The sequence below is a fragment of the Cordyceps fumosorosea genome (genome assembly GCF_001636725.1).
Source record: "Cordyceps fumosorosea ARSEF 2679 chromosome Unknown scaffold_18, whole genome shotgun sequence".
Classification (NCBI taxonomy): Eukaryota; Fungi; Ascomycota; class Sordariomycetes; order Hypocreales; family Cordycipitaceae; genus Cordyceps; species Cordyceps fumosorosea.
The window spans coordinates 559,589-572,760 of NW_017387318.1; the positions used below are offsets into that span (position 1 = coordinate 559,589).

The window sequence follows — 13,172 nt, forward strand, 5'->3', positions numbered from 1 at the left end:
GTGGGGGGGGGGGGGGGGGGGGGGTGAAGGTTTCCCGGGAATCTGGAGTGCACCAGCAATCTCGGAGGACCGCAGATAGACCAAGGCTGGGGCCCATGGGGGTTCGTGTGTGCATGCGTGCTTGAGCCCTTGAATCTTCGGGTAAATTTCTTGTGAAAGGGAAAAAAAAAGGTTGGTGGCGGAGGAAGAGGAGGAGGAGAAGGAGGAGGAGGAGGAGAAGGAGGAGGAGGAGTGTTGTGTTACACAAAAGGCGTGTGCTGGATGGATGAATGGGGTGGCGGATAGCAGCGGGTGAGGAATATCACGCTCAAGGAGCCAATGAGAGAGTAGGTATTTCATTTTATTGCAGGCTTGTTCTTGGTTTGAATCTCATCGTTCTAAACATGATACAGAGTAGATCCGTGACATGTATACATCATCACGACCCCTGCTAGATTCCCACTCAACCAACCAACAGCAACATTTTTCCCATATTTTTTTTTACATAATGATCGAAACTAGATAGAAGCAAGGCGGGAACTCGCACAAAAGAACCAAAAAAAAATGACGAAAGTGATAGCGCAGAGGACAGGGATTCCCCTCTGCTTACCCCAACCAAGCAGGCAGGGTGACGGACCGCGGAGACGTGCCGAACCGGAGCCAACCATGCAGCACACAACTTGCCCACTTTGCCACTATGAGTTCAGGACTTTTCTAAGGCAGGCTGAAAAGAAGCAAAAAAGATTGCACAATGCTACTACATCACCGCATTGTATTTGCAGTGAATGAACGACATATGACGAACGGACGCACGGGGGTGGCTGGGCTGGGCTGCAGCTTTCGTCATTGTAGTGTCCGACCAACCAACCAACCGGCCGACAGGGCGGGACAATGTCATGGTTCGCTTGGTCCGCCTGGTTCGCAAAACAAAATCACATACTGGGGATTTCTATCTGAGACTCCCGGCTTTTGACCTTTTTTCTTCTTCGAATAGCGTTGGAGAAGCGAGAGACAAGGGCAAAAAAAAAAAAAAACGCATCGTCTTTGGGACTCCAGGCCGGTCAAGGGGTTTCTTCAGGCCGGTCAAGTGGTTTCTTGTTGGTGTAACCGCCACATCACCCATCAAGCACCACCAACCCGGAAACTAATCAAGTTGGCCGTTTGTTTATCCATCCACAACCGGTCGGTCTGTCTCTGCTCTTTCTTTGTTTTTAGTGACTTTAGGGCAGCCGCGCCGCGACGTCGAGGAGGGGCGGAGGGTCGCCGCGGCTTTCCCTTGTCTGGTAAACCCGGGTGCTGCTGGCTTTGCTGCTGCCGCTGCTGCTACGGCGGCGCGCGTTCCGCCCCGTTCTGTGATACCCTTCAGAGACAGTAACTCAGCTCACAAGTTTTCGACGGCAGGTGAAAAAGGGTGACCCCCACGAGAACGTTTGCCCTACCTATGATGACGCGTTCGCTGAATGAAAATGTGTACAATTCCTATCCCCAAGCCCCGATCATCGAGTCCAAGCCTTTTTCTTTACACCTTTTAGGTTTGAAAGGAAAGAAAGCTCGGGTGAACTCTCGGGTTTCCGCCAGGCCGGGGGGGTCCTCCTTGCCGCTTCCCCGGGCCAAGATCCCTAGCGACATGCGCTCTACTTGTCGTTCAGCCCTAAGGCCTAATCTGATTTTCTTTTCCAAAATACGGTGTAGTTTTGGTCTGTGACAATTCATTTCGTGGGGGGAGAGGGGGAGAGGGGAAAGGCTTCCAGCAAAAATACTTTCCAACGTTACACACCATGGAGCGGGAATCACTGACAACTCTGTCTCCTTGGCAGCAGCAACGGCTACTCAAAGCTGCCCGAACGAATTGCCGCTTCCTCTTCCCGAATCCTTCGGTAAAACTCTGCCGAGACAATATCTGCAGGTAGATTTCGTTTTGGCGTAGTTATCCAACGGCTCGCGTCGTCTGCTGGCATGGCACTTCTGCAACGCTGTGCAACACGTCATGCACGCCATGATCCAGCGGCTGGCCTTTGCCACTTGCTCCTCAAAGATTGCCACATGGGTCTTGGAGTGTCTAGTGGCCAGTATTCTCTTTATTTTTTCCTCTTTCAGCTCATCACTTGCTGATCCGTGGTGGTAAGCTGAGGAAGTGGCGTTGAAGTTGACCCATGGATACCCCTCTACGGCTTGCGAGGTGGGTGTCTCTCTAGAGAAGAGTCGGGATTTGCTCATATATTACCGGAGAAGCAAGTCTTTTTATTTCATCTGTTGTGGGTGGGACGATTTAGCCGCGGATGGGTGCAAGCAACCACGCTGCCAATGCTACCCTGAAGCTGTCACCAACACTGACGAAACCTGTACCTACGCGGGACTTGTATTTACTCAGCTCACCCTAGATTGAACATCCGTATACCGTGATGCAGATTTTCATATAGAAAGTAATCGGTCGCTTGAACATGTAGCTGGATGAACCCATAGTGACCAGATTCCTCCCTTCTTCGCTAAGCATAGGCTTGTTTGCTGCACGATCCAGGGTGCGAGAGTGGGGATTGGAATATCGAGGTATGAAGATAAAGAAAATGACGCACATAGCCTTGAAGGAACTGCCTAGACGGTCCTTTCCTTGGTGCTGGTGTAACACTGAGGTGGAAGAACCTGCGAGCGTGAGTCGCAGTTGGTATGCTCGGGCAATGCAAAGGCGTGATTGGTAAGGGAAAGGCCCCGTTTATGAATGACCCTGTATGCTTCCGTGTATGTAACGTAACCTTTTCATTCTTTTGCACTGGAATTCTTCGTTACACATTTAGTCGTTCAGTTGAGCGTTCTACGGCTTGGGCATCAGGGGCCTGATTCACTGCGCGACACTGCTGGCATGGCCGGAGAAACCAGCCGTGCTTATTCACCTCTCCCAGCTCAAAAGAAAAACAGTCGCTCATATCAGATTTCCAAGATCCAATCTACAGGTTTGGATATATTAATAGCGTTCATCGACAATGCAGCACCGTTAATGTGCAGCCTTGCTTTGTGGAGACGGATTCCATACAATTTTCCTAAATAGGAACTCTGTTATTGCCCGCCCCACACTTTAAATACCACAGCAACGAGATCTACGACGGGTCCTCTCAGATGCTAGGGGGCTCGAAAGTTAATACGCTGTTGCCTCTCGTCGCCGAGCTCAAAAGTAGGTACTTGATATTCATCTATGGAGTAGTATCTAACAAGATGAATGCTGATCCAAAGCTGTGGAAGAATCGTCAACATGGTTTGGCGATTGCCACCTTTGCCGAAGAACGAGCTGACATGCCATGTGGCTAAGGTTACTATTAGATAGTTTACAGGGACCTTTTCGCTAAAACAAGCACTAAAACAACTCTCCACAGTACCACATTAGTTCAGGTAAAAGCTCATGCTACAGGCACTTTAGCGGTCATTCGCTCTCACACCGCCCGGCCGGGTACCTTGGTACCTGCGCATCGCGAAAGGCGGTGGACAAGGAGTTGGGTACATCTGTGGTCCGATGAATTTTTCTTATCTCGAGTTTCAGCACTTTTTCTCCCGTTTACTCTCTACGCACCTCTCTGCTCAACGATTCGTCGAGTGTTGCAGCGTTGCATAGCATCACCTGATTCACAACTCGGCATCAGCCACAACACTCTGCATCATCCAGGCAGCTGCCCCAGCCACCCATTGGTTCGGTGGGGTCACGAGCTGGCCTGGCGGCCCGGTGTGAATAAACAAGGCCCCCAGTCGACCTGGGACGCAAATCATCCCCAACAAATCGCACGCCCAAAGGCGAGGCCCGGATATTGACTTGGCTTCATCTTTGACTCTTTTTTTTTTTATCCTTCCTCAGGCTGGCCTTTGTCGGAAAGTGTATAGCAGGCATATGCTATCGAAACTGCTTGCCGAGACACGCCTGCAGAGAAACCGCCCGCCAGCTTCCTCCTTGCGCCGGTGGTCGCTCGCTTACTCTGTGTGCGGCGCTTAAACGCAAAAATCTGCGCACAAGCTTGTCCAAATAGTCCGCGGTCTACCCGTATTTGCAGCTGTACGCATTTCCCATCTTCAGAGAGCTCGCCGGGTCGCTGCAATCCCCGCCGCATCTTCAACCACCCACCCCCACCGCTGTTAACATTCCCCAGCCTTCGCCAAGATGACGTACCCGTCAGGCTTCAGCATGCCGGGGGCATTCCACAGCGACATATTCGCGACGACGACAACAACCACATCATCATCATCATCATCATCATCACAGCCTCTCATCTTCCGACCGCCTCTATCCTCGCCCTCGCCGTCCGGCTCCGCCTTTCTCGACGTCGCCTCCGCCTCCAAGCGGAAACGCGTAGGCCACTACCGCGCAGACACTCCCGTTGACGATGCGCCGCCCGCCGTGAGCCTCTTCGGCACCGCCGCCGCGCCGCAGCACACGCCCGTTAAAGCGTATGCGCTCGCCGGTACCCTGGACACGCCCGGCGGCGGCGCGGACTCGGACATATTGGGCGAGAGCGCCTATTCCGACTCCAACTACCGCACGGCGCTCGGGTCCAAGCGATCCCGCAACCACGACGACGAGGACAGCTCGGACGGCGCGCCGACCTCGCTCTACCGCCACAACAACCACAACCGCGCCCCCTCACCGTCGCAGGGGTGGGGGAGCGTGGCCATCAACGCCGTCGGCGGCGTCGTCGGCCGCGTGTGGGAATTTTGCAAGGCAGGCGCCTTCAAGGGGTTCTACGCTGGCGGTGGCCGGGGCTTCGCCATGACCGAGACAGGGGCCATGGTGGATAGCAGTAATAGCGCCGCGCCCCTACCTCCCGCCGACGACGATTACCCCTACGGCTACCACTACCATCACAACAACTACGACGACTACAACGAGCACCGCGTCCCCGGCCACTTTCCCGCCTCCCAACCGGAAACCTCGTACCACACCGCTGTCGACGACACGGTGTCTCCGCTCCCGTCGTTCACCGCCGCCGACCCCTGGTACGGCCCTCCCCCCAGCCCGGCCCCGAGCATCCCGACAGCGAAGCGTCGGCAGACGACGCACGCCGACGACCTCGGGCGGAACTGGGTCATCGTCAACGACGCCGGCCGCTCCTCGCTCGCAGCGACGCCGCGCAAGATTACTGGTGGCAGTGGCGGCTACCGATCATCACCCCGCAACCGCAACCACACCCCCTCCGTGACCACCGGCCGCCGCATCTCCACGACGACGCCCCACGGCCGCCCCCCCTCCTCCTACTGCCGCCCGGCGACGCCCTCCGAGCAAACCACCCCGCAGCTCCGCCCCCCGTCGTCCGCCTCCTTCGCCTCGCCGCGGTCCGCCTCCCCGACCAAGCTCACCTCCTACCACCAAACCACTGCCAGCACCGCCTCCACCGCGTCGCCCACCCAAACGCACGCTCACCCCTGGTCGCGCGGCGGCGGCAGCGGTCACCGGCGTCGGCGCAGCGGCACCGCAACGAGTGTGAGCGCCGCCCACCGCCGCACCAACAGCACCGCCTCCGCCGCCTCCAGCCGCGGAGAAGCCCCTGGCGAGCAGCAGCAGGCGCGGGCCGCGGAGGATAGTCCGCGGCTCGATGCCGAGGCGAAGCAGCTGGCGGCGCGGCGCAAGATGGAGGAGCGCGACGCGGACGTGCGCATCTCGGCGTTTAACAAGCGCCTGCAGGACATGATCCGGCAGGGCAAGGAGGCTCTGGGGACGACGATTGAGATTGACGATGCGGGCGGCGACGACTGGGTCGACGAGGACTGAAAAAAAAGTCGAAAAAAGTCAAAAAAAAAACCCCCCAAAAGAGCCTGGCATTTTGAGCGACCTCTAACCCTTTTTATTAACCTCCTTCAATTTTCTCTTCTTTCTTTTTTTTGTCACCATTATACCTATACCTTGTTGTACGCGACATGTACATGGAGCATCCTTCTGCGGAAAGGACAGATTGTTAGCCCTGGTTGGGGCTCGGCATTGTTTGATCCCTCTTTTCTTCTTCTTCTTCTTCTTCTTCTTCTTCTCATCTACGGATGATGGCCGTGGGTTTCTGTTTGGAGGACATATTCATTGGGCTATCGTTGGACATTTTCGGGCAGAGTATTCACTCGACGGACAAGAGCCAGCGCACAGGGGAACCCCTGAACCGTGGGTGGCTGAAAGAAAGCGTTTTCTTTTTCTCTACGGGTATGATCTTGGGACCTTTGCTCCAGAGGAGCACGCTTATGATATTTAGAACAAATACCTCGCTAGCTTAACCAATACGACATGAAAAATACAAGCAGCACCTAAGCAACACCTTGTCAGCCCACCGCAGCTGATGCCCTATTCTTGCTGGGGCCGGTTACCTCTTCCCTCCTTCTATAGCGTTTCTTCGATGTCCCAATATTGCTCGTCTGAGGACTCAGAGTAGATTGAAAATTCATCGTCGGCTAGGCAATCATAGCCAGTTGGGCAATCATACTCGGCTCCATCGTCGGCTTGGAACTTGGGATCGGCCGCGAAGTTCCCCAAGTCGAGAGGAGCTTTGGAGTGGACTGGTGGTGCGTAATTGGCTGGGCAGCTGAATCCCGGCCACTCCTCGCCGAGGAGTGCGCGGCGTGCGCGGCGTCGGGCTTTCACTTGGCCTCCCTCTCGGTATCCGTCTGGCATCTTCTCATATCCTTCCTGAGCGGGTCGCGCGTATCCCTCCAAGGCGCGTATCCGGCCACGTTCCTCCGGGCTCTTGCGCTGTTGTCTCCCGAGGACAAATGCCACGGCCCTACTCACCCGCTCCCTAACGGCACCCGCCAAGTCACGGAGGCGATTTGCCCAGTTGCGATTTTGTGCTTTGACGGCGGCCGGCCGTCTCCTGGATCCGCGGTGCCACCTTGGCAGGGCGAGGAGTCCGCGGCGCCACGGCGATTCGCCACCCCCCGGCAGTGGCGGCGACGGCGAGCTCGACGGGGAGATTTCGATGGCCGTGGTGCGGTCCTGAGGCTCCTCCGCGTGCTGGGAGGGGGGGTTCGTGGCCCGGGTGACCAGCAGCTGCCACTCCGTGACCTCGTCGGCGGTCAGTCGCCGGGACTGGTTCTCCAGTGCGAGGTGCGGCAGGAGCTCTTGCACCTCGGGGGCTGAGCTGTCGAGCTGGGAGTAAGGAGGCAGCGAGTTGTTGTTGTTGCCGTCGTAGAGCCTTGCCTAGAGCTCATCGGCGTTGAACCGACCGTGACACATGTTTGCTTGTGTTTTGGTGAATGAAGGGAGCGACAAAACAAAGCCGTAATTTTGATGCTATTCGTTGAGGAGGGAAGCGGGTGTAAGGATAGAGTAGCAAGTTCATTTCAAAAACAAGCTCAATGCGTAACTTGACGCCGTGGCTGTTGGCTGCGCCTGCCGCGTCCGAGCAACAGTATCTGGGTGGTAATCGAAGCGGTAGGTGCTGACGTAGCGTAGCGACTGTTATCTTGTAGTTTAATCCGATGATAATAAAACCATCGACGATGGTGAAACGGAAATAGCACCGAGTAGAGGTGATGGAGTGGTACGTCTTTCTCGAAAGCTAACTTATCTCACAAAGTGGTCATCGTGGCTGCTCGATACGTGACTGGGGGCTGCACGTCATACAAATAGAAATCGACTTAATTGCCTTGCAATCACTTAACTTTCAACGCTGGGAGGGATATATCCGATTCATCTATTGTCGAGCGCGCTCATGAGCGGGCGCGTTCCTTGGTCTCCTTTCAACGGAGCCACGCCGCGACTGCTGTACCCCGGATTTTGCACATGCTTCTGAGCAACGGAAGCCATTATTAGCACCATCTCCGAGGAGCTTTGGATTGACCGCGCTTTGCCCCCCCCCCCTCCTCTTGGCTTTCTCAACGTCGGCCACTACATACTGAGCCACATGGCAACGGCGGCGCATTTCCTCCGGGCAGTCCCAGCGCAGCGCTGCGCCGCGGGGTGCTCGCCTGAGCGGGCTGGATTTCGCGCATGTCTTGGAACGTGCGGGGGGGTGCGACGGGGCAGAAACAGGGAGGTCGGCGAAGGACTCCCGGTTCGTGACACGGAGGACGGCACAGGTCAACACGGCCTGGGCCGACACGGCACCGACTCGGCATGCTGTTTTTGAGATGCTCCGGAGCTATGTGGAGAGAAGCAAGTGTAGCGCTCGCGAGAGTACAATATGCACTTGAATATGAGTGATGGAAGATGTGACGACTACTAATTCGTAGTGCGCGATTGGGTAAACCAGAGCTTGGCCGGATTCATCTCAAAGCAATCCGAGTCGGTCATCCGCACTCCGTCTTGTAAGCCAGTCGAACTGCGCAACTCGTTTATTAAGGCGCCCATCACTTCAAGCCTTGGATATTTAAAATATCGTGTTTTTGCATCATGTATTGTTAACGTAATCAAGATGGCAATTATCCGGGCCTAATAGTCCGCACAAAATCAATTCGTATATGCAGCGCAAATGTGATGCCCTCGCTTACCGTCCAACTGAGACTGGGCGTTGATTCTAGACTTGTCCGGGATCGCAAGACACGGCGACAAATCGGACAAAAATCCAAGTCCCCAGGTAGCCTAATTATCCCGTGCAGAGGCAGGTCGCTCCGGTGAGTGGCGCTGGGGGAAAAAACAAAAAGGAAAGGACATTCCAGTTCACACTTGTTCCAGTTCCTTAAAATAGAAACTGCACTAACTGACTGCTCCCTCCACGATAGACGCAGGGGGGCGAAGGGAAAAGGGAGTCAAAAAGTGTCTTGCCCTTCTTTGTGGCCGTTTTTGCCGTAAATGTCTCGCCAAGCCCACACAGTGGGAAAAAAGGACCCGAGAAGAGGATAATAGGTGGCGCATCACGTTCATATAAAAAAAGACGTTGTCGAGTCTGTGTCTCAGTTGCGACCCAAGCCTCAGCGCAAAAGTCGCCTTGAATGGCAATGCTCAGCGCAAGGATGCGGAAGGGAACAAAGGCCTTTGTCCAAACTTGTAGGGATCGTGTAGTTTCGTCAGGTTAACCCATGTAATATTTTACGCAGTAACTACGGAGTACGTACTCGGTAGATGTTTGTTAGAGTTGTTGTTGCTGTTGTTGGGTAGACTCGAGGCTTAATCGCCCATCATCAGCCAACAACTCCTTTACATGCCAGTTCCCCTTTTCTTTCCGCCGACATTTCCGTGTTAATGCGCTGGCGCACCCTCCCTCTACAAAAAAGACTGGAAGCGCACCATCTTGCTTTCTTTTCCAGCACCGTCCCATGCATTGGCCCTGCATCGCCGGCGTAGTGCCATGTCTCAGCGTCCAAGACATTCGCAATCTCCCATGCAAACCACTTCCAGAAATCTAAGACACTTGTCCGGTCTGTCATTTCCCCCCTTCCCTCCAGTGTTCTGATAAGTAACACGCTCCTCTCCCCCCTCCGACCCGACCGACCGAGTTCGCCAATCTGCCCTTGTCACACCTGTTTTTCTCGCTGATCATCCGAAGATCCCCAAGAACATCGCGTGTACTGTCGTCAACTCACCTCCATATAATTGATACCAACTACAAAATCACACAATGAAGGTGAGCCTCGCCTTACTCTCCCCTGCCACCGCGCGACTGGAATGCGACACCCGACGAGACAACACCGACTGTCGCGATGGAGGCCGAATATTGGAAACACGATGACTGACTTGCCGCTTCATCCAGGCCTCACTTACCATCCTCCTCGCCGGCGTCCTCGGTGCGCTCGCCACGCCCGTCGACCACGTCATCCACCGCCGCTTCAGCTGCGCCTCACGCCTCGAGGGCTACTGCCACGCCTCCAACGTCGACTCGTACTGCGAGGGCGGCCAGTTCCGCTCCAAGGCCTACGAGACGTGCAGCAAGTACTGCAGGTACGTCGCCGTCCCTGTTTATCTCCTCCATGTGACGATGCTAACGCGATTGAACGTTGCAGCTGCTAAATGGCTTTTTTCTAAGAGATGCCAGATAGCGTGTACAGAAAGAAGATACGACATTATTTTCCCATTTTTCTTTGTCCCGGCGATTGGTCGTCATAGCTCAACTTACGACTTGTATTTTACGAGGATTAGCCTTTTGTTTTTTTTTACCATGCGTGTTCACTGCTTGTATTGCCACAAATATTTGCTTTCCAATTTCCCAACCAAATTCAACAAATTCAAAACTCTAGTCCAATGCCCAAACACCATTACCCATACGCCTTCGCTTGTGCAAGTTGACAACTCGTGTCATTAATCCCGTAGCAACATCCCTACGTCTCGTAACTCGGACGAAGGCGCGGCTCGTCCTCGATCGATACGGCCCCAGCCTGCACCCCAAGTTGGAGGGTCGACATTGCCAACCGCCGATGTGGCCATCCCGCCAGCATGACTACGAGTATTACTGTTGCCTCGGGTGTATGCCGTCTCGTCCGACGCGTCGTCTCGCGACGGACCGGGGCCGCCATCGCGGCTCATTATGGCGAGTTCACTATCAGCTGTGCTGCGCGCTTTGCGCTTCTCACGGTGACCGAGAATGCGCCAGTGCGAGGATCGTGTGGTCTCTGCCGGCTCTGACGATGCGGCGACCATTTGAGGCGACGACATGATACCGAGACGAGGCGACTGGTGACGGCTACCGTGGCGACTTCCGCCCCAGCACATGGAGCGCCGACTGAACCCGGCGGGCTCGCCTGCGCCGCAGAAGCCAAGCAGCTCTATCGGATGCCACCACGCGCGCGGTGCGCGCGGTGGGCGGTAGGCTTTGACGCTGCCGTTGCAGCCATCATTATAGCTCGTGTGAGGCTCTCCGGAGAGCTCCTCTAGCGTGATGCCTTTCGTTTCAGGTATGAGTAGCGAAACGACGGTGCCCAGTAACATGAAAAGCGCAAAGAGTTGCATAAGTCGGTCAAGGGATGTTGGGCACTTGCCTCCCTTGCACGCGGCCACAGCAGAGCTTCCTTGCTTGAGAAGTGGTATACTAATGACCTGGGCCACGATGGCACCGATTTTGCCCATGGCTGCGGAGATGCCATGCGCGGTAGCGCGATACCGTGTAGGGAAGCACTCGGCGGGTAAAATAAACGTCGTCGTATTTGGCCCCGCATTGAAAAGAAACTGTCCGACAATGTAGAGTGCGAGCGTGGACCCCTCTGTCAGACTGTGCAGCGCGAAGCCAAGGACGCAAAAGACAGCAGTGAGGAGAAGAAAGCCAAACACTTGGAGAGGCTTCCGCCCGACAGTATCAACCGTCAAAATGGCGGTCCAGTAACCTGGCAATGAGCCAGCGCTCGTCAGAATAATAAGCCCCAGGGCTTGGTTGCGCAGCTTGTGATACAGCGTCTTGCCGCTGGCGTAACCAATGGCATGTAAGACGACATTGTTGTTCAGCCCCAGTCCGTAGAAGGCAAGGTCCTTTTACACGTATTAGTCTCGTTAAATCATTCTACGAGATCTTGGACTCACAAGAAAGAACCAGGACATTGTGGTTCCAACCATAGCTCGAAAGTTGTGTGGTTTGAGAAAGAATTCCTTGGCGTCTGCCCAAGATGCTTTTGGGACAGAGAGGGTCGATGAATGAAAGTGGGTATTTGTGGTAGAGACAGTGTCTTTCGGCCGACTTCTGGACACGTAGGCCTTGATATCTGCGTCGGCTCTGTCGACGTCGTGTTGTACATCAAAAGTATATCGAGGAGTTTCGGGAATGGTGATTCTATAGTACATGGCGAGACAGGCCGGGATGGCGCCGACGCCAACGATTATGCGCCAGGAGCGGTCGGCGGCTATGCGACAAGCGGCATCGCACGGGCCGTTGGGGCCGATGCCGTCGTACGAGCCTTGGAATGCGACAGTCGTGATGAGGCCAACTACAGCTGCCATGAGCTGGCCAAGACCTTGCATGGAGAAGACAGCAGCCACCAGGCCGCCGCGCCACCGAGTTGGCGCAAATCTAAAAAAAGTATCAACATTTGCTGCATGCCACATGGAGGAGTTTGGCTTACTCGGAAGTGATGACACTGGCGAGAGGGTAATCGCCTCCCACTCCGATGCCCTGCCAGGGGTTAGTTTCTGGATGAACGACGAACTTGGAAAGACGCACCAGCAATACGCGCCAAAATATTAATACGCCGGGCCCGCTCATAGAGGGACTCCCAGAGGCAATTGCGCAGCTGAAGATTGTGAAGATAACGACGCCGAGTTCGATGCCGTACATGCGACGACGTCCGTATTTGCTGGCGAATGTTAGTGTGTCCTGTGTAAATGGAGTGGCGTGGCACGTACTCGGCCAGCAAGCCGAACAATATCATTCCCACTACGATGCCAGCGCTGGTGGAAGCTTTTAAAGCTTGGCTGATGCTCTCAGGCAAATCACCACTGCCATCGCCATCGTCTTGGCTGTAGTATGCCAAGCCGATCAAGGGGGCGACGAAGTTAATGGCAAATATGCTGTACGAGTCCAAGAGGAAGCCTGCACCAGCAACGAGAACGGCTCGGACATCTATCAGTCAATGACTTGTTAGCTCTTGGTTTCCAATTTGCGCGATATATTCGTGGGACATGATGCTCGACACGTACGGCACGTTCCGAATGGCACCTTGTCAACGTCTGACAGGGCAAGTCGTCGGCGCAAGTTGGCGTCGGCAATGTGGGAGTAATCGTTGTAGTAGTTGTGAAAGGCTCTGTTGCCGCCTCGCGTGTGTGCTGAATTTATTGACGCGTGCGCCGGCGGCGGGAGCATGTGGTCGGAGGATTCAGGCATGGTTTTGGTGTGGTGATTGGCGGCGGGCTCTCCGTCACCCACGGAGGTCGTAGCGTCTGCGAGGCGAGATTCCTGAAGGGCCGGCGCCCACGGAGGGCGCGGTATCAACGAGTGAGAGTTGGTCTAGTTTCGATAGATGCGTATGCGAAAGGCCGGAAGTCTCGATGCATGTTCGTCTATTTGCAAGAATTTCCCTGTCTGGGTTGTTTTGTCAGGCTGCGGCGACAAACAGCGACGGATTGCGGTGCGGTGCGGTTCGACTATTGAGACATGGGTCGGCCGACTTGGCTGCGGGTCGCGATGCGGGAGGCGGTCTCGGTTCAATTGCCGCCGCGCAGGCTACAGCCGATAGGAAAAGAAAGGAACGGTCGATGGGAAGGTGAAGATGTCGTCGAGATGATTTGTTGCAGGATGCAGGAAGAGCTAATGGAAGGAGGGGAAAACGGCAGATGGCAGTTGGGAGTGCAGGTGATGCAGGCTGAAGGAATATTCCTGGCGGAG

General features: G+C 55.1%; 4 protein-coding genes across 4 annotated transcripts; 2 read left to right on the top strand and 2 right to left on the bottom strand.

The window, feature by feature from the left end:
- Positions 1-4,117: 4,117 nt before the first annotated feature.
- On the top strand, positions 4,118-5,722 carry ISF_06861 (hypothetical protein; the record flags this gene model as incomplete). Its single annotated transcript, XM_018850465.1, has 1 exon — positions 4,118-5,722. One exon carries the CDS (start codon positions 4,118-4,120, stop codon positions 5,720-5,722), a length of 1,605 nt encoding a protein of 534 aa, XP_018702505.1.
- A 591-nt stretch (positions 5,723-6,313) lies between these two features.
- ISF_06862 (hypothetical protein) lies at positions 6,314-7,923 on the bottom strand (the record flags this gene model as incomplete). The annotated part of the gene is made up of 2 exons (XM_018850466.1): positions 6,314-7,129; positions 7,828-7,923. The coding sequence occupies 2 exons, from the start codon at positions 7,921-7,923 to the stop codon at positions 6,314-6,316; spliced, it is 912 nt and encodes a 303-aa protein (XP_018702506.1).
- Positions 7,924-9,488: 1,565 nt separating this feature from the next.
- On the top strand, positions 9,489-9,877 carry ISF_06863 (hypothetical protein; the record flags this gene model as incomplete). The annotated part of the gene is made up of 3 exons (XM_018850467.1): positions 9,489-9,494; positions 9,621-9,808; positions 9,871-9,877. The coding sequence occupies 3 exons, from the start codon at positions 9,489-9,491 to the stop codon at positions 9,875-9,877; spliced, it is 201 nt and encodes a 66-aa protein (XP_018702507.1).
- Positions 9,878-10,165: 288 nt separating this feature from the next.
- On the bottom strand, positions 10,166-12,671 carry ISF_06864 (phosphate:H+ symporter; the record flags this gene model as incomplete). Its single annotated transcript, XM_018850468.1, has 6 exons — positions 10,166-11,326; positions 11,378-11,861; positions 11,914-11,963; positions 12,012-12,144; positions 12,194-12,410; positions 12,488-12,671. The coding sequence occupies 6 exons, from the start codon at positions 12,669-12,671 to the stop codon at positions 10,166-10,168; spliced, it is 2,229 nt and encodes a 742-aa protein (XP_018702508.1).
- Between the last annotated feature and the right edge of the window lie 501 nt (positions 12,672-13,172).